This window comes from Haemaphysalis longicornis, unplaced genomic scaffold (genome assembly GCF_048455015.1).
Source record: "Haemaphysalis longicornis isolate Haplotype H1 unplaced genomic scaffold, Haemaphysalis longicornis Haplotype H1 scaffold_6, whole genome shotgun sequence".
NCBI classification, from domain to species: domain Eukaryota; kingdom Metazoa; phylum Arthropoda; class Arachnida; order Ixodida; family Ixodidae; genus Haemaphysalis; species Haemaphysalis longicornis.
The window spans coordinates 82,645,263-82,672,221 of NW_027526407.1; the positions used below are offsets into that span (position 1 = coordinate 82,645,263).

Below are 26,959 nucleotides of genomic sequence, written 5' to 3' on the forward strand. Positions count from 1 at the left end.
CTTTAGAAAAAAAACATATTGCTTAGTGCACTGGAACAAGCGTCAACAGCATAATTTTTCTACGATCCAAATGTTATCAAGTTGTGATAACGGACATTACAATTCCCATTTACTTTGTCCACTAGAATTTGGACTCCTGCAACACAGTGTTTTGTGCAGAATCACGTGTAGCGAAATTTCAGTTGAGAAAACCTTTTGTCGTTTGGTCCCCGGAAATATAACTGGCTCAATTTTCACTGCGTCAAGTTATGACAGCACAATATCATCAACACCATATATTTTCACCCCTTCTCATCCGGTCTTTCTACGCAGCTAAACGATGGGGCTGCTCACTAGCGAGAATAATGGCGCACCAATCTTTCTTCTAACTTTCACAGTGGCCACCATGCTCAAAGGGCAGGTGTTTCTCACATCTGGTGAAAGAAATCCCAGAGTACTCGAACCTGAGCAACTAAACAATCCAAGAAAACTGGCGAGGTGTTTTGCATAGGGAAAGGTGGGCAGAAGGTGTTCCGTGTATCACTTGCATGGACGCAGCCCGAAGCCAATATACCATTTGCGTGTCGACCTCCATGGTGCGTATTCACAAGAGAACTTCCAGCGGTATATATGCGTCGTGCTATAGACGTTACGTTTACAAAGAGCTAGGGTAACGATTCAAGCCCATGCGCAGCGCAGTCACCCGCCGACTCAGGGTTAGACGCGCATTTCGCCGTCCTCTACCGTGCAAAAATATGTCGCCGCAATAGCGCAAGTCTCGTTTGCTTGGCCGAATCAGGCGCAGAAGGACCGCGGCGACAGTCTGTCGCGGCCACGGCGGCTCCGGCAGGCCGGGTCTCCCCCTAGTACACGAGGGGGTGAACCACGCAACCATGCGGCGGCGTCGCACACGACAACAAAAAGTTACGCCAACCGAAGAAGGTAAGAAGAGAGAGAGAGGGAGATAGTCTCAGCGAAGCCGCTGGAGTAGGGGCTCGAGGAAGGAGCCGGTTTCGGCGGCCGCCGGAGAGAGAGCGTCCGCCGCGATGAGGCTCGAACGCCGCGGTCAGTCAGTCGGCGGACGGTCGCCGCTCGAACGAGAACCTACTCACGAGAGCAGCGCACGTTGGTCGTCGTAGCACGCACGCACACACGCACGCACACGCGCGCCGGGGACACGGTCAGTCGCAGGCCGGTCGGTTGCGCGTCGACGAAGCCTGCTCCTTGTCTACCGTGCTCGGAGGACACCGACACCTGGCGTCGGAGAGGACGACGTCTCGAAGGTGATTGCACCTGGACTCAGCTGTGAGTGTCGCTCGTAAAATCGGGCTGGGTGGGCTGGATATTTGATGGGTGTACACGTACTGTCACGGGCGCGTGTATAGAACTTCGACATGTGGAGTTGTTGCAGAGATTGAGCCATATCAAGGTCCTCCTTTGATATCTTAGTGCACACTGTCTATTGCACGTACTGTATTGCGACTCAGCTGTGACTGTCGGCCGAGCATACGGGCTGGGTAGGCTGGGTATTTGACTTGCGTGCGCGTACTGTCATAAGTGCACCTATGGAACTGCGACATGTCGAGCTACTGCAGATATCGAACAAGGTGAACGTCCGCTTTGAATACATTTCGACGCGTTCTCTTTTTTCGCGTGGTAATATGAATTACTTCAAACGAATTTTTAGTGTGGTACGCCGTGTGACAACAGCACGTGACGTGCGCGCGTGTATCGAACTTCGACATGTCGACTTATTCCTGGTAGCGAACAGGTCTAATATCCTGCATGGATATATTTTTGGACATTGTGCACTTCGCTTATTGTATTTAAACAAATTTTCGACGGTGGTACCCCTCGTGACAACCGCACGTGACATGCGCGCGTATGTCGAACTTCGACATGTCGGGTTATAGCTGATATCGAACAATTTGAAATTCCTCGTTGAATGTGTTTGTTTACAGTCTGCATTTTGCTTGTCGCATTATCGATTACTTATCTTTTTTGAATTGGATACAACCGGAATCGACAATTCAGAATTACTACTGCAAGTGCTGGGAATAGGCGCCAATGAAGACGATGCTGAGTATAATACCATCCATCCATCGTGCTTGCCTCGCCTTGCAATCATCGTAGCCGTGAGTGCTTCGTAAACTAAGTGGCTGGATTTGGTACTTGAGAGGAAAGGACACGTAGAGAACGGACGATAAGGCTTTTTTTAGGGGGGGAGGGGGGGGGGGGCGCAAGACCTTCTTTTTCGGGGCAGCGGGAATATTCGGAAATGCTCCTAGCGGTAAAGTTATCAATCGCACTTCCGTCTATAAGTCTAAAACATCTTGTTTTTTTTTTTTTTTTTTGTAAACCTGTCTTTTTTAAAGCACATTTCTACGTTTCCCTATTTCTCCCTGACTCCAAGGGGTTTTCTTATTCAGGCGGGGTCGGTCGGTAAGCCGTGGTCGAAACTGTGCGCCAACACATTCTTGAGAAATGTCTGAAGTTCGTCAAGTTCGGCTATCAACGACGGACTTCCTCGTTCTTGAAGAAAAAAAAAAAAAAAAAACAGGCTGCTAGCTATCTAAATAACGCCTGTCCCCGGAACGCGGAAATATTGTTTTGAATGTGATTGAAATTGTTTTACACTGCATAAGCACACAGGCGGGAAGAAATTTCGCATTCAATGGTCTTTTAGTGGCTTTTACTCATTTTATTATGTTTAGTTTGTCTTGTTTCAAGCGTTCACTTCACTGTGTTTATATGACCAGCACTGCCCGAGGCCACTCGTGCGACTCGTCTTAAATATACCCGATGTACAAAACGTGCAAGGTTATAATTGTCAATCATGGATATAAACTATGTTTTCAAAACTATTATCCCAATACACGTGAATAATTTAACAGGAAAGTGATGTTACATAAAATAAATCCACCTAGATTTTTCGGGCAAAACATATATTTGTGCGACCGTCCAATAAATTTAGTCTTCATAGAGCCTTTCTAATGTGCCTCACTTCTTTGTGGAATACAATTATCTTGAAGACACAGCCACTTCTTTCTCAGTTTCATTGTTCATACAAAAAAGTGACGCGTTTTAGGCAATTTTTATACGTAGTCAAAACATGTAGATTCAGTGCCTTTGACTTTGACAGTTTCATGCAGGCCGCAATGCCGGATTGGGATATGCAAGTCTGGCAACCATTTCAAACTTTTCACAAAAAACGTTGCTAGGCATGGTCTCTTTTTCTTCGTGTCTAGCGAATACAGCTGAATTTGTACTTCACATTAAAAGGACTCAGTTAAGTTTTGTGCCCAAGAAACTTCGGGCCCTCTCTAAAGCCTGGAGTCCTTTATTACAAATTTTAGGCACCAGTATATGCTTCGGTGACCATTCGGTTGTCTATTTCAGAACTAGATAGCGTCCATATTTTATGTTATCTCAGTAGATTCCTTGCCACAAAAGAGAATGTGCAATCCTGGCCCCACGCCGCCAAGCGACGCGCGTGTGCCCTGATCATGCACACCGCGGTGTTAATTGGCGTTCTAAGCTATTATAATTCCTGCTGGATAACCCTTTATTCGTGTAGGTGTCCCCTACAACGTTCTTACTCCTTGTTGCGGTACTGATTAATAGGTTCAGACTGTTCGGCCGCAGTTCTTCAGTGTTGTTTGCACATGGCTTATGTTTTTTCAACGGCCTATTTTAAATTTCCACTTTTCCAGGCCCTCTAGAAGGCAGACAAGCTGTCTGGATCATCCACGAGGGAGAGAAGCGTCTCAAGAGGAGGAACACAGAAGGGCTCGCGACAGCGCCAGACGCGCATAAGGTACGGGGAAGCTGCGTGGCGTTCAAGCAGGACCAGTAACCCCATTCCGCGACGAAAAACGTCACCCGGCGTCCCGTTCCACCGGGAAATTTCGAAGTGCGCCGAGAGAGAAGAAGATTCGAAGCACAACAAGGACGTTCGGCAGCTGCCCGAACCCCCTGGAGAACCCTCCAGAACAGCAGCGGCAAAAGTAAGGAAAGCAAGCCAGTCGGCAGAGCGTCTACAGGGCCGGCCTTCTTGCGATCGTCTGCTTCTGGGCCGCCCGTTTTGCGAGAGCGGCCGAACGAGAGTCCCGGCTGCACCCAAGCCACGCTGCATCTGGATCATCTGTGCCGTTCGCTCCCTTCTCGGCGGCTGTGCCGTTCACTCGCTCCTTGGCGGCCGGGAGAAGGTCAGGAGAACCACCCGAGGGCCAATAGAGAGGCGTGAAAACGCAAGCGCGAAAGCGGCCACTGCGCAAGCTTCGTTTTCTTTTCTCTCGCCGTGAGTAGCCTCGGGGCCGTTGGCCGTTGGCGGATCTGTTTGACTGGCCTGCAGCGCCGTTTGTGACACGTGAGTGGGTGTGTTTGTGTTATCGGCGGCCAGGAGGTCGGTGAAGAGCTCGTCGCCAGTTCACACCCAACGCCAACCTCGAGTCGCGCGGGTTCTCTCGCGAGAATGACTGGTCACTGCTGAGTGGGAGGTCGTCGACGTCGGTGCGGTTACGAGCAAGCCGGACACGCTTTGTGCACCAGGCATCTGAGGTCCCGGACACCATCGCGATGACAAACCGCGCCAACCGCATCAAGGTGGCTGTCCTCGGCGGTCCCCGGGCTGGAAAGTCCGGTGAGTCTCAAGAATTTTGTTTTCTATTTTTACGGCTTCTTCCGGTTCAGCCATGTGTGGTTCTTGCCCGGGTGGAGGGCGGCGTTCCGCCTTTCGCCCTTTTGACCTTCGATGTTCTTCCGCTTTGCGGGAAGAAAGAAAATGAAACTATTGTTCTTGTTTAGGAGTTTCGAAGGGCTGATGTAGCTGAACATGTACCGCCCGCTGACTTTATTTACATGCAGAATAGAGCCTGAGCAGGACCTGGAAAGCGAGATGCACGTTTTCTGTTTATCGCTTTCATCGCTGTGTTTCTCATTCTGATTTAGAATCGCGGTGCAGGGGAGCGGAGCTCAGTTCTCTTGCTATTTTTTGGTCACTGCATATCTCCACTCGTGCATTGACCCGCGAGAGGAAGAATGAGAAAGAGTATTTCTTGTCTGTGTATATGGCACTGCGAGGGACTACATGGTTGGAGTGCAAATTTACATTCTTCGCTACGCATACTTTAGGCGCCACGGATTCGACTTCGAAGCGCAGATATTTTTAGAACGGTTGTGGAAACTACCTGGTGGTTCCTTCCTTGTGTAAACTTCCCAGTTTATTTCTGTTTTAGGCAAGCACATTGCAGGCGTAGTAGCTACGCTGAGCCTTTCAGGCTATACGTTCGGAAAGAACTCAACATAGCACTGGCTTATTATTCCAATAACAGGTCGTACAATGCATACCCATTCTGCGTTTCCCATTTGCATTTACAGCTCAATTTCACTGTCGCATGGCATAGTAGACATCAAAATGTGAACTGCGCAATAATTTCGTACAGAAATGCTTTTGTCTGTTTCGGTCATAAAACACTCGGTAGGCTCTAACTCCGATGCAGTAGGTCCACATGATGACTTTCAATCTCGAGGCTCCGTAGTTTTGTGAGTGCATGCGACTCGCCACTTCCACACTCATGAGTGAACGTGCCCAGGAACAACACAACCTGTCCAAGTTCCCGCTGAGAGTTGCTTCGTTACCAACAAGGTGTCATGGTTAAAGAAAGACGATCCCCGTAGGGCGAAAACTGACGCCCTATACCAAGCCTACGGAGAGACATACAAGACGGGAGAGCTCAGTTGACTACCGCATCGTGATCGACACAATCGGTCTTATCTCTGCCCCGAGGCTACACTCGTATGTTTATGTTTTGTCTTCTCGCTGCACCAGGGCTGCACTCGTGTGTTTATATTCTGACCTGGCTGTTTGTGCCTACACTCGCGGGTGACATTTATTAAGGATAGCAGGGCCAATCACAGCGGCTAGAACCGGACCGGCCGCGCGCATGCAGGTAGGCCGATGAGGAAACGCGGTCAATGGGATAGTGGCTGTCCTTCTTATTCGGCGCCACGCCGTTGGTGATGTCAGTATTAAAGCAGCGCCGGAGAGAAGTGCGCTTTTTTTCTCGATGTGTACCCGACGACTGGCGCTCTTTTCAAACTCGATATCAATGAAGACTGGCACGTGCTCTAAGAAAACCCTGGTACAGTACTGACGTGCTGTCGTATAAGAGAATCTAGGTTGCCGCCCGCAATAACAGCTCCCGGGCCACTGAACCTTCAGCGCGGGAACGTGCCGAAGGACTTTGGACGTCTGTGCTCATTGCGTGCCACACGCATCTAAAACCGCGTAGGTTTGACGGTTATACAAGCTAGCTACGATGACCTCTTTGACGTTGGCTGGTAAGAAGTGACATTTAGATAGTTTGAAAGGCAATGCAGCCACGTATTTCTGTTAGACCATTCCAGCATCTTACGGCCTCAGGGCATAAGAACCCTGATAAAATGAAGTTCCAAGGGCAGCGACAAACGGAGGGCCAGGACGTGTGAATATTCCACTCGCTGTGCATCCCGGTGGAGCGACGCTGTTATTCGCGAAATTGATCTGATGCGATGCTTGATAGCGCCAGCGTTAATAAATGATCATGCCTAGCCTTAGTGGATACAGTGGCGGCGGTTTCCCATCCCGGTCCTGAAAGCTGTACTAAATCGAATGAGCATACCAAGACGTAAGTGTGTGCTAAATTCCAGGCGCAATTGAAGAACTTGTGTGACAGCAGGAGGAGAGAAAGAGGGGAACTTTAATACAAAGGGGAGAGGTTTTCGTTGTATGTCAGGTCGGTACCGCATACTTCGACACCCTATGCTTTTTACCATGTAACCACAACCTTTAAAATTTCTTCGAACTGCTACGGCTTCCTGGTCCTATTCCTGAGTGTCTGGCATTACTGAGCAGGCATGACGATAAACGTAAGAATACTGGTTTTGTTTGTTTTTATTCTTGCATTTGTTTGGATACCCGTGAGTACATTTGATTTCTCTCTAATCTGTACGGCGCCAAAGCCACTTCGCTTCCAGCTCAAGAAATCAATGACTTTTGTTAACCAGAATAAAAGCACTGTCAACACAATCATAGGGTAGAAATCACACAAAGTGTGCAGAGAGGAGCGACAAGCTAAAAAATAATTATGCCCTCATCCTTCGTCGAATATTCTTAACAGCCACAATGAAGGTTCTACAGTGAGTAGCGCCAACGTGCTGCTACAAAGCCCGGGTGGGCGAGCTATATCTGGCCAAGGTTGCACTGCGCACGGACGCTACGGTTCAACGCGGGCGATCTCACGACCGCAGCCCACGAATGCGTCGCGGACGTCCAGAGACAAAAGCGAGTGTCCAATGGCTTTGTCTCGCCGCATTCCGTACGGATCCCGAGACAAGAACGTGCATACCGAAAGAACACAATCGCCGCCTCCTTCTCATAAATGCGAGGACCACCGTGTCGACCTGTCCGGCCGCTAAATAGACTGTCACTACGCCGCGCTGCGTGTGCCGACTGCGCACACAAATCCGAGGGCGAACTGACATCGAGCCACCGCCTATTCCAACTCTCGGGCCAGGCAGGACAAAGGCGCTCGGGGCTGGGGCGAAAGCGAGAGGCTGACAGCGCGCGATCCACAACGGCCAGCGATGTAATCCTGCGGCTGCAAAAGCGTAACCTCCCAACGCTGTCAAGTTGTCTCGTAAATGACGCCGAGCCGCGGTGCGTAAAGGCTTCTCGCTCAGAGCTTGAACAGCACCTGTCAGGACTGCGTGAAAGGGGGGTGAGAGTTTCTTCATCTGGCTCGCACGCCTGCTCCCTCGGGGCAGCGCAGGTGCTTTTCGCTACCATGACGTTTCCTTCCCGCCCGAACGTTATAGAGTGATGTCCTGGGGTCTAAGAGCTGCGAAGGGCAGTAGATTACGCGTGACCTGAACGTCACGCCGAGCTGGAAATGAAGTGCTCGCAGATGCAATTTCTCGGTGAACGAATGTGTGGTAGCTGGCAGTGCTCGGATGTCGGAGCCACTGTTGTGAAAAGGAGGCTAGCTACGCTGGTCGGTTGCTGGCTCGGTTCGGTGATTCCTGTCTGGTTGCGAGAGCTGGTCAAAAACGATTACACGCGCACGTCAAATCGAATTGATGAAGGACATGAAGGCAACTGGGCCGGCGGTTGGCTCAAACTTGGGCAATCGAGCAGTGCACACACGGGAACAAAACATAATGGCGTGACCAGTTAATATTTCTTGTTTGCGCAATTCTCTGCTTTGCATAAATTGACTACTTTGACATTTATCATTCAGATCCTCACAAGCGCGCAAGTGCATGCCTACGCTGCAATGCAAATAATGCACACGGAAAGAACCCGTAATTATACATCTTGAACACTGGGGAGAATGCTTACGTTGTCCTGTGTTCTGAGAGCCTGAGCATTGTTTTTCTATCTTGCGTCCATTATTTAGAGCGCTACGAGTCGGTAATTATTTTTTGAACCCAGCCCCCCAGACATGGTTTTAAAGAAGCACAGGTGTGCTTAATTTGGGTGATGCATGCCGAGTGGATGGCGAGTTTCTGTTTTCGGTGTCCTACAGTTGTGTGCAGCAGGATATTGGCATGTGAGATCACATGAAAGGGCAATGCCACGTGCACTTCTGGTGTGTTAGCGACATTGAAGCCAAAAATCATTTGAAGCTTCGCAGGTAGGGTGCGGGATCCGAAGTAGGGGTGTGCTTTTTTTTTGTGATCAACTACGGCTGAAATCCCGACGAAAAATAACCATGAACAACAGGGTCAATAAGATTAAGCCCAGGCGGATGGGACAATATTGGTGATGGCGATGGTGATGATTGGGGTCAACCTTGATCTGATACCTAAAACTACGAGCATTACATTGTTTATCAGTCTGCACTCGCACTCGTGAGAAATTTACGAAGAAATTATGAAGGGCTAATCATGATTGGAAATACATGGGTACGAACAGCGCATTGAGAGATGGCAGTGGTAATTAATTTTGAAAATGATGTTTCCCTGCCGTTTTGCTTTTCGCTAAAAGGACGCAGGTAACGTAGCAAGTTTTTGAACAAAGTACAGAAAGTACCGTAAATTCATTCGCAGCCTCCAGCCCTAAAATCTCCGGAGCAACAATCAACACAAGTAAACAAAATGTACGCGACTTCGCTCAACTAGCTCTTGAACACACATTCCTTGGTCACGCCAGTTTTTTTCAGCATCATCAACGTCCCTTCAAATTTTCTCCAGAATAATTTTGTTCATGATCGCCACAAATATACCCGAAACGTAAGATTTTTGGTGGTACAACGAACTGAAAGCTCGAAACTGGTTTATATTTATTTTGATGTTTGACCTCAATGCTTTGCTCGCAGTGCGAGCACTGTGGTTGTACTTGAATACGAAGAACCTACGGAGCACCGACCAGCCATTCGTTCCGCTTGCCCGGAAGAGCACGCCGCTTACATTCCTCAACGGTGTTCCTGCAACACGTTCGTTGGCGCCCTTACGAACGCGGCAACGCTTATCAGAGTGGTGCCAACCACGAGCGAGACGGCCCATGTCGTAGCGGTCGAGAAGACCAGTCCGGTGCGTCATGGCCGTTAGTGGAAGCGAAAGAGCCGCGTACACGCCAAAAAGAAAAGTTAACAAAGAAAGAAGCCAGCTTCAGCGCGTTCCCACCCAAGCAGTAAATAGGAAGGACGGCAGTGGGGCACTGGGGAACTGGTGGCAGTATTGGGCGCGTTATCTCTTCCGTGTTTCGGTGCAGTTGTAACACGAGTCGCCGACGCGCACGCCCTGTAAGTCGCAGTGGAACGGCGGCCGTTAAAGTCGTCCTCTGGCCACCCCCTCTCCCTCTCTTCTCAGTGGGGGACGTTGAGAAGACGCAGATTTCCGCCCTTGTCGCTGGACCCTTCAGTGCCTCCCGCGGGAGCGCGCGAACCGAGCCTGATACAACGGCCCGGTGGGGGGCAGACATAGAAGCTACGGTTTTGCGGAAAGCACTCATGCCCTCCTAGTGGGGACTCGCTCTATCATGCGTCCTTGAGGAAGCCACGATTAGGCAGAGAATATATTGTAGCGGGTTTTAAGTTGTCTTCGCCGCGAACTGGCGCCTTCAGAACAACACTGTGGCAATGAAGAGTCGCAGTGGATGGCTTTACCGTTACTTTGTACGTTCACCTACCCATAATATGTTTTAAACACGAAATGTAATCAACTGTGGGAACTCATGGTTGATTCACTAATGTACCGAAATGGCTTATATAGAGCATGGACTTTTATGCTGTGTAAAGCAATCGTCTTCCAGTAGACCCTGATGTCCAATAGGTGTTGCAATCCACTACGACAGCAAGACAGACTGCATTCACTTCCAAAAAGTTACTAAGTAATTAGGGGGGGAGGGGTGAGGAGGAACGGGGAGTGGTTTTGTTCCAAAAGCATGAGAGCAAATGCTTTTGGAAATAAAAAGGTCTTAGTAAGGAGCTCATCATGCTAGCGAACATAGGACAGGACTGAAGGAAGAAACCCAACACACGCTAGATAGTCTGTGTTTTGAATCTTATTCACCTATTCGTGTTCGGTGTTCACTAGCACGATGAATGCTTTAGCTACCTGCCACCATCTCCAGCTTTCCGCTTCAGTTGCAAGTATTTGCTACTTTTACAACACGGTATTTTGTGTTTAAACTGAACCTCTGGGAAGCCGCACGAACCGTTAATTCGGCCCTGACACAAATCTCAGCCTCTCTGGCTGTCACTTTGTTACGTCGACTCAAACACGCAAAGAGAAGCCTTCCTGTGCGTTGTTTTCAAAATGCGAGCTTGCACTCTGCGTAGCCCCGCAATTGTGCTTTCTAGCGACGCAGGGGGGCATGATCGAAACGCGAACACCAGTAGGTCGCGACGTGCGAGCGTGTCCTGTCTTCGGAATGAGGCAACTCTCATTTGCAGCGGGAAAGGTCTGGTGTTGTCTAAACTGGGGCCGGCCGGGGTGCGAACAGTTCTTCCAGTGTCTCCAGCAACACGATGCGTGAAATTTCTAGTTCTCCGAAACGTTTTCCTAGGTGTATGTAGTTCTTTCATGTAGTGTATGTAGGTGTATGTAGTTAGCCTTTTGTGGGTCGTAAAATTTCGGGTAGTAAAAAGAAGCCCAGGCAGAACCCAGACGTTCCCGCCCAAGACGTCGAGCGCATGCGTCAGGCTAATCAGGCGTGCAGCATACAGCTCATTGCTGGTGTAAAGAAAACAAAAAACAGATTACAAGCATTGAAGCCGCATTATGGATAAGGCGCCGGTGAGCAATATGACACCCCTTCCACCCCCCTCCCCCCCATGTGTTCTGGTAAAGATTAGGTTTGCAGCTGCTCTCCAAATGGGAGTAAGGTTGACGCCGTTCGAGCGCTAGTGCATGTGCCCGGCGAGGCACGACACAGCAGTTCTCGCCCAAGCCGCTGATAGCATGCGTGAGGACCCAGTGTTTGCCGCCAGAGAGACCTAGTGCAAGCGACAAGCCCACCGGGGCAACGAGGAACATTTCATACCCTTCACCGTCAGCATGTGTAGGGGTTTCCAACATCTGCGCTGGACGTCCACTTTCCAAGGGCCGGGTGGCGTCAATTTCTTTTGTTCTTTGTGACACGCAATTTTGAAAACTTGCGCCTCTACGTGAGCGTACCCTGTTCAGTCGTAAAGCCCTAGGTGTGAAAACAATATTGAGAAAAATTGCGAATGATATCGGCCGTTGCGTCCTGGAATTTGCTGGCAGATAAGAACTAGAAGTAGCGCATAAACAAACACGGATTGGAAGGAATGGGACAAATGTGCCCCGTCACTCTAATACTGATTTCCCATAGTCACACGCACTCACGGGCAGACAGAAACCGTTCTCGTGAAATTTTTGTAGATTTCACTCTCTTTTGCTTTTTTCTCAGATAAACTGTATTTCTCACTCTATGACGTCCCTCGGGTAATCTGACGAGAATTTTTCATTGGCGTTCGTGCTATAAGCCACCACCTTGTGAAATATAATTTATAGATGGTCCCATCTTGAGTAGCTTGGTTTCAGTGTGTTTTGCTGCTATCCGCGACTCTGTACGGGCTCATTTTTGCAGCGAAGCTGTGCGCCTCTACACCTCCGATCACGATTGTGTCGCCACGCGGACATAAGAGCAAGCAAAACGTATGCGCCACACCGCGCGTCATTTTACTTCAAGTCGAGTAATTGCTGCCCCATCCCGGTTAAATTCGAGGTGCCGTCTTTTTCGCTCCTCCTGCACGAGGGCATCCGTCGCTCTTTGTCTAGGATTTTCTCGGCGTTAGGCCTTGAGTTCCAGGTTGAGGCCTTTAGACGTTAGCAGAATGCCCGTGGCTTGACGCCCAATGCGTTGACATTGTTTAGCACATTGTTGCACACCGTTACACCCTACAAGGTGCTTACCACATACCTCGAGACATGTATTCGCCAGCGCTTACCCCTGGGCTTTTTTAAACAGCGTAGTTGTATTTGGTCGAGTCTTTCATGGGGTGAAATGTGGTAACGCGGTCGCAGCAATGCTTGAAGGGCATAGCCTAGCGAGGAGAGGCAGCACTAGTTACACAAGAGGAAGTTAAAAAATTGCTTGAACGAGACGCTGATCTAGTGACAATGTTTACACTCGTCAGCACTGTTGAGCAAAAATATAATATCAAGCATATTTGAGCCAAGACTTCAATACATCAGTAATAGCTGCATTGTTGTTTTAATTAAAAATAAATGCTGCATGATCCTTGTGATTAGAAATCAAAGAACAAGCCGTGAAAAGACAAAAAGCGCTCGCGGTGGCCTCTCGTAGCAGTGTCCCAATATCAACAGTAACAAAAGGTCCCAGTAGACGGCGTGAGCTGTGCAACACGGGAAAAATGAACTGGCGGAGATAGGAATCGATCTGCGGGCTTTCAGAAGTTCAATTAAGATTATCCCTGCTTTTAGGAAACGTCAGGCACCGTCGCTATTGATTTTTTTTTTATTTTCTGCGAGTCCTACGAAATACCCGCTGAGTATAATCTTCTCCCGTAGTTCTACTGGCCGACGTTTTCCGAAGGTCTTCCTATTCATGGGAATCGGAAAACTCACACATTGTGACTAAATATGATACAAAGCGCATAAACTCGCGTATCCTAGCATTCCTACCGACAGCGCGGATGTCTGTCGGGCAAGCACCAGTGACAAGAGTATAACCTTCACCGTCGACGTCATCCCTTAAAAAGCATAAATTTCTTCATGGCTTGGCACATGACCTGGCTGAGAAGAGAATGACGCACATAAGTGGATATTGTCAGTCACTCCAGGTTGACATTGCGAAATACAAGAAGGGCTTGTTTCTTACAGTTGTCTTCGATAACTTCTTGTTCGCATGCCACAGCGACTCCAATCATCCAACCACGAGGTATAATTCCTGCATGGATGCTGTCTTAGCCATAAGGTGATTTTAACCATATTACTCCAAAGAAAAAAAAGCATTGCATGACCCTGTTAGAATCTGTGTTGGTTTTGCAACAGCCTCGCTGAGCACCCGCTTTTTAAAGTGAAGCTTTCTATGCCTCACGGATTGCGCCAGTCAGGCAAGTAAACGCACTGAAGGAAAGCCAAACTTACCCCAAGTATTTCACGAAACGATGACACGGATAAGCGAATCCACATGAAGCGCCTGAAGAGAAAAAAAAAACGCTTTCCGCTGTCGCAATCGAACGTGGTTTTCTTACGTAATGAAGCCGGCGTCTATCTCATTGTGCCATTCCCACACGGTTGAAGTATTTGGATTGAAAGCAAAGCATTCTTTGTCTCACAAATGGCTACCGCCCCACCACCAAAACTCCGTGAACTCCCACTACCCGAACGATAGCGTACAAATCTTCACGAGTAAGCTGAGCACTTCAACCATCCTTGTCGTTAGACCAGCATCGCATGACCGGTTTGAAGCAAAAATGGCAGAGGGTGGGAAAAATAATCTAAAATGGAGGGACTCATATACGTACTTTTTGTTGAAACTTTCTTGCAATGAACGCGGCCCCGAAAATATTACCACAGGAGTTGTACTAAACCTATTTTATACTCACAAGGTCATGTGCCCTTATCTATAGCTTCGGTGCCTAGCTGGACAAACGAGTGTCCGGCAGGCGAGCCAGCCGGGCGCCACCTTCTGGCGGAAGTGTGCAATTGGGAGGGCTGCCTGCAGTCAGGGCGACTCTGTGCGGAAACTGCAGTATGTCCGATTACGGCCAACCTCGTGATGGGGCGTCGTTTTGGTTAGGTGAGACACGTCTACGCAATAAAAGCGACCCGCCCGCAGTTTGGGTGAGACGACGCCCTGCACACGTGCAGACCAAGGAATGCTTGCCGCGGCACCATCGAACAGGTCGACCGTTCATTCGCCGACGCACTGGCAGGCGTATATTAGAACACAGGGGTCGTGAAAGCAATCATCCGGATGTTTTTTTGGTTTTCATTGCGTTAAATTTGCCACATTTAGTTTTCGCAACCGGGACGCCTCAGGCAATACAGAACATGTATCTTGGTAGAACAGTTTAACACCAGGAATGGTCTATTCGGATTTCCTTACCAGTGTTGCTGACATTTATCAAACAGAAACACCGCGAGACAAAACACTAAAAGAGAACCTAAGCTATCTTCTGTGATGAAGAATCAGTGAGCATCCCTTTTTACAAAGGCATGTGTCGCTCAATTTTATGATTCTGATATAAGTGTTGCTAAGTGTACGATACCGAAAAAGACGCGCAAGACTAAAATCGGCCATATTTTGAACTCTTGGCAGAATTCTTTCGCAGCATCGCTTGTTACAGTGGTAATGGAGCAAGTAGTGTTGCAGCAGTTTCTTGACAGAATTTTTTTTGAGAGACGACACTACATTCTGAAAAGCATGAAAGGGGTTTTCGCCTGCCCGCTGAACGATGTCGGCGCAGATGGTGTTGTAGACGCGTCCTCTATTGCTGCTCTGGGATTTCAATACATCGGGCAGAAAGTGCGCGCCTTAGGGGAGCTTTCACGACACAATGATTCGCCATTCATTGAATCGACGCCATACGAGAAAAAATGGAGTTTGATCTTCCAGTTAAGATACCATCACCGCGTTCACTACAGACTTGTGCCGGTAGCGCCATTTGCAGTCGAGGCGATGGCGCTGTAAAAAGTAATAAATGTTGCAGCGATGATGCAAACGGGACTATCTTAATGCCGCACCCACGAGACACGATCTTTCTTTCTTAAGAGGCGGAAAAATACAATATATGTATACGGCCAACCAGGATTAGCATTGCGATGTTGCAGTTGTTTAAAAAGCGTGAAACAAACAGAATCAAGTAACATAGCTGTAAACCTCTAAAGAAAATACCTATAAAATGAAGAGGCTTCCTCGAGCCCCCGCAATGATACAGCCAGACGTTTCAGTGCTTTTAGTCTTAACTGATTTGTTTGATGTGTCCAAGAGGAGAGAAAAGTTCGCTGCTTGCTAGGTTGAAAGGTTGCGCCTTTCGAAATTTAATTTTCATATTCAAGTCGTCTTTATGACGAAAAGGGAAGCAAACTTTATTTATCCTAGTGCTGGCTGTATCAGAGACTCGAAGTAAAAATTTTTCAGTCTGCACGTATATGCGCACACATCGAGGAACATCATTTAGTCATTGTAATATCCATTTCGTATTTGTTACCGGCTCCTCATGTTATTTAAGTGCAGAAATGGGAGCGTGGTGGCGGTTACCATTTCCCTAAGACACGATAGCAGAGGGTCAGGCAGTAGGCAACAATGAGGTGCCCCCTTCTTACATGGAACATTGAGATGCCTGGTTGACACCCATAATGGTTCATATTCCTGATAGTTGTGCCAACAAATGTGTCAACCTCTATTTTGCCCTCGTTGGAAAATGAGGAGTAGGATGGTCGGTTGACCATCTCACACCCGGATCACCAAAAACACCTGGTTGGCCGGGTGACAAAGGCTGCCCAGATCCGGGGATCGTCGTCCTATGAAGGCTTCAAACTGGTGGGTGACTAAGAATATTTCACTGCTACAATAAAGGTTCATCCCTCCTCCTTTTGCAAATAGATCGCAAAAACTAAACGGGCCAACAGCAACATTTTTAGCAGGAACTATGGACATGACAGCGTTGTTGCATGTAAAGACACGTTGTATGGAAGTTTCTCCAAGAACTCTGCCAAATTGACTCGCTTTCATTACGAACGTGATGAATAGATAAAGACGTGGCGTGCGGTAGGGCACAGTTACAAAAAGTTCAGTCGTTTAGCCCTCAGGAATGACGACTGCAAGGGGCTACACTATGTTTATTGCTCATAGTGGGGCACATTAGAATAGGGGTATGTGATCTAAGCGAGCCTTCTCCCCATTACGATAGCTCAAAACGTTCGCAGTCTTTTCTAGTTTTCCCAGTTCTAAGTAAAAAAAGCAATAGCTGGTGTGGCACACATCGGCATTTATGTTCTTAAAAGCGATGTATACTAATTTATGTTCTTAACAGACCCTGTTACCCGCCGCGGTGGCTCAGTGGCTAAGACGTTGCGCTGCTGAGCACGAGGTCGCGGGTTCGATTCCCGGCCGCGGCGGTCGCTTTTCTAATGGAGGCGAAAAGCAAAACGCCGGTGTACGAGATTTCGGCGCACGTTAAAGATCCAAAGGTGGTCGAACTTAATCCGGAGCCCTCCACTACGGCGCGCCTCATCGCCTGCGTTCCGTCGGCGCGCTAAACTCCCCCCCCCCCCAATCACTCACAGACCCTGTTATACTGCATAGAGTGACGGCGTTAAGCTTGGTTATTATCTTCCACCATCCTCATTGAAACTATTATGGGCAGTTTTCATGGCATGAAGTAATGAAAGCAAAAAAAATCCCGCCTCCGGGCCGAATACCACAACAAACCGGACACCCGATACACGGACGTCGCTCCGTATACATCCCGCCCTGCTCACGCACTGGTTGTCGTCGACTCCAAATCTGTCAATGTTACCTCCCTCAGCATTCTCCACGCAAGCACCACAACGGCTGAAGAGACAGCCATCGCCCTAGCAGCGACCACGGCTTCCTCTAACTACGTGGCAATCCTCACAGATTCGCAACAGCCTTGCCGCAACTACTGTACAGGCCGCATCTCTCCCTCAGCGCTGAAGATACTATCATCAATCAAGGATCCACCCCACATCCAGATTGTATGGACACCAGGTCATTCTTCCCTCGAGGGAAACGAGGCGGCACACGCCGCCGCCCGCGCTCTTACATTCCGGGCGTTTTCGTCTACGGAAGAGGACCTTTCCGAACCCTCCATATATCCCCTGGTCCCTCCCCGATACACTGAAATCCTACATCATTATCACCAACTGCGGCTTCAAACCCTCCTCCTCACCCATCCCTCAGCACACAGGCGGCTCGCATTTGGCGTCGACTGCAGACCAACACATTCTACAACACCACGATACTCCACCACATATCTCCCTCCACTTACCCCTACAACTGCCCTTCTTGCTCCGTCCCAAACACTACCTACCACCTATAGTCTGGGAATGCCCCTACGCGCCAAACCCCCTCCCTTCCCCATCCCCTGAGCAGTGGGAGCGCGAGCTGGCCAGCTCACGGTGCGAGGACCAAGAACGCCTCATCACTCGCGCCCAAGTAGCTGCGCTAGCTCGCGGCTATCTGGACTGAGAAAGCCACCCACTTTTATGCTCATTAAATGTTTTCCAATCCAATCCAAAAATAAGATGATGATGGCTAAGACCGCTTTAAGGTAGGTAGGTGCTATTCACGATCCTGTAGCCTTTCATGGGACTGTACACAACGCCGTTTCTTTACCAGCAGAAACACCTCAATTAAAGCTACTGGTTTAAACTAGCCGCATGCGTGTTTAAATCATGATCGTTATAACTAGGGTAATAACGATGGTGATCTATTCTTATAGGGCTGGTTTAAATTCCGAGCGTTATTTCAGCAGCTTGTGTTGAAAACATCGTAATTTTTTCATAACAGTCACGAGTAGCACGAGCCATTTGAGGATATTGTAGCGATGAGCTCCAGTAAGGAGAGTAAAAGCGTTTATTAACAGGGCGAACTTGTGCCGGCAAACACTGGCGATCCACAAGCAAGCTAGAGCAAGCGAGCTTGGACTTCTTTCTCCTCCGTCCACCAGTCAGCACATACCCATTACTAGGAACAGCCCCGTTAGCCGGTCGGGGATTGCTCCCACAATAATAAAGTCGCGGCAATATCATTTCGACAAAGCCCTTGCAACTTCTTCAAACCGCAGCTGTCCTCCCTAGCTAATGATATCACTGCCCATCCATTGCTCGTATAAAAATAAACAACTTCGTTGTCTTCGCCAACCTGCTTTGTCGCTAAGTCCTTTGGCCCCACTCTGCTACTCGCATTTTTATGCACGAGCGCTAGGGAAGCGTGCCACAACAACCTTGTGCCCATACTCTGAAGCCTGGCACTGTGTTACATTGCCACAAAGTGGCTATACCCGCAAGGATTCATTTGAAAGCGCTTGATGAGCAGGAAGTTCTGCTGAATCTTTTGCACAGATGTTCAATCGGAGAATGTATTTGAGCCCTATAAATGCCCCCTATAGACCCAGTGAGAACTGGTGCACAATTCGAACCAATCTGCATCATATATTTCATATTTTAAAATCTTGAACGCACATTACATGCCGTATCAAGTACTGCTCGTACTCTCGAGGAAATGAATCCGTCCCGATGTCTACCATGCTTCCTCATCATGTTATTAATGAACGGGATGAACAACTGATCCCTTTTGCATCAAAGGACATCAAACCTTCTGCAGAACTTTTTTGTCTAATGGTTTTCCAGCATTGCCTGGCCTTATAGGTTTTAGAAGGACACAAGCGTTCGTAAATTTGTGCACCCTTGCACACACATTTGATCATGTCTTTTTTTGAGACTAAGGTTCAACGGTTAGATATTTTTGTACAAAAATCACAATATTTATAAAGTTCCGCGCATTACGGCCGCAGCAAGTTTATGTTTATTTGTTCATGGTTGGGCGTACTTCGATGGCACTGTGTACGGCGTCTAGGCAATTAACCTTGCCAATGTAAGTGTTCCAGTAATTTTAACGCAATTCTGTTCACAGGTTCAATCTTTCAACAATTCCCTAATTGTGCCATGAAATTTCTGACTGATGCTTTGGTTGGCCCCTTTTATCTTTATCTTTATATTTATCTTAACCCCGGTTGTATCCACTGCAGGACGAAGGCCTCTCCCAAACATCTCCAGCCACGCCTATCGAGGGCCTGCAGGCTGATAGTGTGATTGTTTAATCACTGGGAGGATTTTTAGAACGTGTACTCAAACAGAGTTGCAAATCCTTGTCTGGTGATGGAATGCTGTTTATGACCCAGGAAGCCTCACCTAGTATGGTTCAACCTATCTAGTACAGCCTCCGGTGGAATCCGGCGGCGTTCTATACTGGACCACGCAGCACTTCGGACCCCTGCACAACGCTGTAGAGGTGTAGCACGCACTTCTTAGAGGCATAGTACCTCAACATAGGCCGTCTTTACAGTTGCCCTTACGGAATAGCTTTGAACAAACCCTAGAATAATGAATGAATAAAGTCTATTGAAAAACGGGTGCTGCTGTTTTGGTACCAGCCTGGTGCAGGGGATCCTCAGTGCAGGATCCCCTGGCTCTATCTTGTTGCGCAGGCCTTGTTCACCAGGTCAAGTTGGATCGCAAAGTCCTGGCTGGCCGACCGCGCCGTCCACTAACTTTACATGAGCATTTAAAAAATTTATAACTTTGTTCATTTCGAAAGAACTAGCCTTTGGTAACTCACTCCGTACCACTAGATTCGCGAAAGATGTCTGTCTAAAAAAATGCAATAAAACATTGAAATCCGCTGAAATTTGGAGCTACAGTGGCGTAATATGGGCGTGAGTAACGTATTATCGGCCAAAAGTCTTTTAATAGCGCGTTCGCATTCAAGTAGTATGATGAGGCTGAACTAGAGCTCCCACTACACTCCAAAGGTCGTGTTTCTTGGCGATGCCTTTCGTCAGAGGCCGCCAGTGGCACAAACAAGATTCCCAGACGGGATAAAAAAAATCGCCGGAAATATGTAAAGCAATCGCGACAGATTTATGTTTTGTTTATTATCTACGTTATTTTTTCAAGCACGCGACAAGATTGATATCTTTGGTAGCGTGACAAGGCAGCTCGTTCAAATAATAAAACTAAAATTTTGTCTTCATGGCCATTTTAAAAATTTAGAGCATCGGGACTACCATAGCATCATTAACGCGAAACGTTTTGAGCGGCTCCTCAGGCAATTCGTTGTTGTTGGAGAAGGAAATATACTACGTGAGGAGGTGGTAAGACAGGATTGGGTTGTGTGAGAGCGGACTGAATCGGTTTCCTCATGCGACTGTGAACGAGATATTAGAAATTGGACGACCATCAAACATCAACCCACCCAAACAGCAGCTAACTAACCAGCATCATTTCGACGTTGCGATGTAGCAATGTATGCCAAGCAGTATCACCAGGGAAGCAGAAATGTTGAGCAGCTGGACATTGATCCTTTACTCTCATGAAGACCGAAGCTGAAACACAAGCGAATTGTCTTCATTTTGGCGTTGAAAATGTCGGACAAATCTTAAGTGTATAATCCCCAAAACTTTCGCGCATGCAACACAATTTTTCTAGAAATATGTAACGACTTGAAAAGAAACAGCAGTGGATGACGAAGAACGGAGGAACACACTAGAGGGAAACGAGAAAGGGCAGGTGGAAGGACATGGCGCAACCCGCCGGACACGCAGTGTTCCGTAACGGACGGCGAAAATTCCGGACAGGCTCCAAACCGAGCGTCTTCAACGTTCTGAACACTGTTCTTTTATTTTTTCAAGTTTCCGCTTGCACCAGGCTCTCGTTTCGCTCCAGCGCCGGGGAGCGTGTGATTGGAGCTGTCTGGATGCGATAAATGCGCGGTCGCACGTCTGCATTCCCGGAGGTCCTTCGCGGCAGGGTGCAGCAAAATCCGCGATCCTCCCATCCATCCCTCCCACCCTCTGAGACGTCCGAGAACCCGCTACGGGGGTGGGAGAGATACGAGCCGACCGCACGAACCGCCGAAGTCTGTCTGGCGGCGCGTAATTATTGACAGCCGGCCGCCGAAGCACCAGGAAGGCGGCATGCACGCGGAAGGATAGGCTGCTGCTGCTGCCAGTGGCGGCTGCAGACGAGCCTGCTTCACCTGAGATGCGCACGCGAGCGAATGAACCGGGAAAGATCAGATGGCGGGAAAAAACAAAGCGGAAATCCTTCATGGCTGACCTTGGCCGGTATGCAAGGTCCAGACGGCGCCGCCACGCCGAATCCGCCGCCGCCTGCTGGCTTCCTCGGAATCGTTTTGCTCTTGGGACATCACGAACATCCGCTGGTGTTACAGGTCAAGCACGCAAAAACTAAAAGCGTACGAAATGGTAGAATGTAAGAAAAGCCCACGGAGTGCGCCAGCATAAGGCTGAAGTTTCCTTGGTTATAACTCTGTTTAATTTATAGTTTTTTTTTTATTTTTCCTACACAGGATCCCTCCCACCGAACGGGTGCCCTGACAGCGGCATCTCGACTTAAACAAATAATATTTATCTGTCATCATCCGACTAGCAAAATGTTAGAGAAAAATTCACGCATCTTCACGAAGTGAATCATGACGACTTGCCGAAGCACTGGGAATCATTCTTACCGTAAATCACTCGTGATAGTGCTTACTGCTGCTAGAATGATTTCCAAATTAATCCAATCCAATCAAATCCAATCAAAATCAATCCAACCCAACCTAATGCTCCTCGCGCATGCGCAGCACGTCTCTCCAGGAGCACTCTCTTTCGCCTTCTCTCTTTCTCTAACCTTTTCTGAACCTGTTTTGGTTCTTGTTAACCTTTCGGTAACCTTTTGTTCACAGATGTTTCGATTTGCGCTGTGCTGTGCGTCTCTCTCTCTCTCTGTAACCTTGTGTGAACCTTTTATTTTGTTCTTGTTAACGTTTTGTTCACAGATGTTTCGATTTACACGGTGCTGTGCCGTGAGCACGGACGCCGGACGCCGGACAAGCTTAGGCCTTGAGGTATTTCGCTCCTAAACGTATTGGCCATTTATTGGAAGATTTTAAGGAATGCAAGTGCATCTTCGTCCTCGCTTCGCCAATTGTTGGCCGGCCCAAAGCGCACGTCTTGCTCTGGCTTCAGAAGTCCGCACTTCGGCGTTTTTCTCACGTCACTCGTGTGCATGCTGGCAACGGTGCTTAGCTGCTATAACCATCTCAGTGGTCATGTTGTCTCGCGTTCTCAGAGCCATCGCCTGCCGGTCGCTCTTTTAAAGCCTACCCGTATCGGCATTTAGTCGCCATAACACTCATTCCGTCCTGTTTTTGAGTCCTGCACTGGCTGCACGCTTTCATACAATGTGTACACGTGGTGGCCGGAGTCCACGGGTTCGTCGAGACGGGGTGTTGCCAGAGGAGGGTGGCCAGCCTCGTTTCGACTTGACCCCGCTGGATGACGTCGCGATTGCTCGGAAGCCAGGAACCTCCACTCTCGAACGTAGCTCTTTCGACGCGCTCTGTCCAGTAACCATCCCCTGCTTTTCGGTTCCTCTTTTCTTTGCAAGATTGACGCAAAAATTGTGTCGACGCGCCCCTGCCATTGTTCACGCGAGAATTAGTTCTCAATAAATTAAGGTATCACTGCGATAGTTTTAAAGTGTCCCGTCGGTGGAGCTTAAAACTGAGCCGAGCATAGAACATTTGTTTGCTTTCCGTGAATATGAAAACAAAAGATTTCATTCGTAGGCTACATAGACTATCTAGCGGAAAATACCTTTCCTTACTTGGATGCATGTTGGTTTGCGGGAGAAAGAAAACAGCAAAAGAGGCACGCACTCTCAACGGACCTATGTTGGAAAGAGATTCTTATTCACAGATCTACTGATTGAAGTTGAAACTAGTTATTCCTTCGAGAATTCAGTATTCTTGACTTATTTCCATTGAGAGCTGTCGGGGAGAAGGTTGTCGTCGCAACATAACAAACTGGTGTGCGAAAATCATTTTTTGCAGTGTTGAGAATTAGCAGATACGTACAACAAATATGCATCCTACAAACCAATAGCCCACACTCGGTACTTATATCAAGACAAAAACATGGGCCGCAACCACCAGTAACACATAAATATGCAACTTCGCTCTCTGATGCCCTGATAGACTGTGGGGAACGTAACGGCACGACAGCGTTCACCTGTCGTTGGCCGGTCGACGCCACGATATATGTTATATTTTTGGCATTTTATAATGCAGTTTCGATTATTCTAAACACATTGTTATAAAACGTCGTTGCATATGTTACTCTATAAAACCTCAGCATCACAAAACCTCAGGATCAGAAAGTGAAAGTTCCTTCGCTGTCCATTGTTACTTGTGTAGCTATTTTCACTGTGTAAAGGGATATTTTCAGTTTGCCAAATAAATAAAGCTGAATAACTTTCTCTTAATTGTCAATGTCGTGAACTTTCTGTATCTATGTCATTTTTGCCAAATTTGGCTCATTTTTAAGACTAAAGAACATACGTTCTATTTACCTGATTCAGATGTACTTCATTGCTACTAGACAGGAATTAGATTGTGTCAGCGTAGGTTGCTTCACAGTGCTTTTTTCAGCAAAAGTCGTGTCTTAAATTACACGCTCACTGTACTAACCCCTAGTGCACAAGGGAAAACTTTGAAGCATAGATCAAACAGAATGGATTCATTAATGGCTCGTCGTTTATGTATGGTAAACCTAATTGAGTGAAAAAGGAAAAATCACGAAGAAAAGTAAAAAGAGCGGTGAGAATTCATCTAGGTTTGGGGAAACACACACAATGATGGCTATACAGACGAACCAATCAGGGCTCACCTTTTTGTGTTGGCAATATATCCCACTGCGCATTAAAATTCAGAAGATATACTTGAGCATTGTGTAACACGATCGTCACGCTAGTCTGTTAGCTGTTGAGAAAGCAATCACTACTGCAAACTTGCACCGTACTTTATGACAATTATGCTCGACTGACCGTGATGGCCTTGTGGTAGGATTTATTGTGTGACTGCATTTTTATTTGTTGAAGGTTGGGTGGTCTCGAGGAAGTCATGAGCTCCCACCCATGGCTGAATGGACCTTGGCGATGCGAGAGTAGAGAGGAGCTTCAAATAAAAGTGCCGGCGTTTTGTCGTGACATAAATACCGCGAAAAAAATTTTGCTGCAGTGAAGCGGCAATGTCATGCCATACATATTCTAAAGGAGCTCGGAGCGACATGCACCAATCGCAAACAAACTGTTCTAATTTCCGAACTACGGGATTTTCACAGATGTGATTTCGTTTAGAGGATATCTTTAGTGTAGTGGAAAATGCGCTAGGGCTTTTCTCATGTTTCCTTAACCCTTTTCGTGCACCTCACCTCCCAACGACTACGGGGAAAGATTTAAAGCCCTCAGGGCAGCTAGAACAGTATACTCTTCCCGTCACAAAGAGTAAAACGCAATAGAAGAAACCTCGTGGAGAAACATGCAAACAAACACTTACCCAAACTTCCACAGGCCTGCGTTACCTGCGAATCTCCGCTCGAGTCTCCAACTTTGAGTAATACTTCTGCTACCACATCAAAAGGAATTGCAAGAGCCGTTGGCGAGGAGAAACGCCACGGAAAACGTTTTGGCTCTCGAAGGAAGCCTGGAAAACCAGCTTCATGGACATGGTCAACCTGGCCCCTGGGGAAGTGCAGACGCCGGGTTTCCTGCACTAAGAACTTCACCCATCACCGACAAGAAAAGCCGTCTAGCTTAGTCAATGTTCATTCATCATGCTGCGGCCATAGAGGGTAACCGAAGCGTTCGCTACTCCTTTCACAAATAAAGGCCGCTACAGCATCAGGCAGAAGCACCAAGCGTGACTAACCTGTAGAGAAAGGTAAAATGAGGCTGCAGGAAAACTGTATTTTGCACAAAAGGTAATAAGACCTCTTAGACGGACTAGATCTTCTCTTGACTGTGTGTGCGTGTGTGTTTGTGACCTAATGGCTTTGGAAAGAAAGTCACCCAGAGCGAACCTCTTTCACTCTTCGATCGTTGTGCGGATAGCGAGCGTAACACGTTACACAAGGAATGCGAACAATGCTCTAGCATCCGCCAGGCGACTGTTCCATTAGATCTTCCTTCCTCGTTACGTGATCCGCACCCCACAGATACAGGAAAAAGAGAAACGAGAGATTTGTGCGCAAGAAGAGTGAAGTGAGGGCGAAAAATCCTAAAGACTTGGACATGTCTGGCATTGCGGCGTTGAGGCGATGGCCCAGTCCCCCCAAAGCCTCTGCATTCCATCGCATCGCGGCCGTGATAGAGACGTGCGCGACCAGCTCTGCGTTGTTTCGTGATTGCCAAGGGAGGTTTGTTTTCATCAGGCCTATGCGGGCAGCCGCTTGCTTTTCTTTTGAAGCAGCTGAGAGCCAGTTGCCGCCTTTCGTTGGTCTAGAACACATGATTCGTTTTCTGGGAAGCCCGTTCTCAGTTCAGTAGCCTTCATACCAACGCAATCGTTTTGCGGAGCCAGGTATAAGTGGCAGGCTGTGCTTTGAGGCACGCTTGATCTAAGGTATCGTCTCTACGTGACAGAAAGTATCCCCGAAATCTAGCCAGAAATCTAGTAAGCCAGAAATCTAGAAGTCGCTTACCCGCGCCCTACGAGAGGGCAGTAGCGAGCGGAATACGTTGCCTGGTGCGACCTAAAAACGGCAGCGTGGTACCATGCTAGTGCGTAATCTTCCAGTAACCTCGTCTTTATGAAACACAACAGACAATTTTTCAGGGGGTAGCCGTTCCACAATAGGGAATTTAAGTCATACGTTGTTAAGTAACGCCAAATGTTAAGGTTAGTGTGCGGGAATCTGTGATGACTTGTCGGATGAACATTTAATTTACTCCTTTATGACACATCCAAATTTTCGCCGAAATAAAGATGGGTCATTTTCCATGAACCATAAATTTGTCTTCGATTAACGTCAACAGGTCGTCTGGAGGGGCCGGGCGGTGCTGCTTAGCTGGTCTGGAGAGCGCTTACGTTTTTACAGTGGAGACGACGGGCAGAAGTTCGTCAAGTGCCGAAAAGGCGTTGTGTACAAAATTCCACTCCCCTGTGACAAATAATGCATTGCCCAGATTGGTCGGTGCCTCAATGAAAGCTTCAGGGAGCGTAAGCATACGCGTACGTTAATAAACGCACCCAGAAATTTCGCGACGCATAGTGGATGATCTCAATGCGCGCCGAAGTATCAGAAAACTACAGTTCTCCGGAGGTCAAGAGACAAGAGAAAGCTCGAGATATGGGGAAGCCTATAACCTGGTGTCAGGAAAAGAAGGAGACTACATCAGCGCACCATCGATCACTTTTTCATGAAGGGAAATTCTTTTGTACTAAGAATTGAGCATGAGCTGTGCGTAAACCCTAGCGCGTTGGTCATCACACCTGTGTTAAGCTTCCTTTATTTACATAGAAAAAGCACGTGCATATATCGTTTGTGCATGTTAATAAACCAGTTTTAGTTGCGTTCAGTCCTATGTTCTATTGTGCTCCTTATTGCTACTCTTCAAAGTTTAAACTCATTCTACTACTGCTATCAGTCTTTGAGCTGGTCGTGTGCAGACAAACGAGTCCTTCACAACATGATGGCGTTGTAGACCGCACATCAAAACTTCACCGGAAACCATAATCCTGGTCTCAATAACTTCGGGCTTTTTGGGCGACGTTTTGCACTTACAGAACTGTGTGGCTGCCGGTAAGCCGAGAAAAGTCATAAAACTGAATCGTACTAGCTGGTTTATTGTGCTTTGTTTTCTATAATTTTTCTACGCCGTCTTCCTGCCGCTACGGCGTGAAATAATTTCA

General features: G+C 47.9%; 1 protein-coding gene across 1 annotated transcript in view; it reads left to right on the plus strand.

Annotated features, from left to right (window-relative positions):
- The first annotated feature begins 985 nt into the window (after positions 1-985).
- Positions 986-26,959, plus strand: part of LOC144143587 (ras-related and estrogen-regulated growth inhibitor-like protein) — a 61,569-nt gene continuing 35,595 nt past the window's right edge. Inside the window, exons 1-2 of the mRNA XM_077675396.1 lie at positions 986-1,284; positions 3,693-4,621. Coding sequence (XP_077531522.1) covers positions 4,558-4,621 — 64 coding nt within the window. The 5' untranslated portion in view covers positions 986-1,284; positions 3,693-4,557. The remainder of the gene's footprint in view (positions 1,285-3,692; positions 4,622-26,959) is intronic.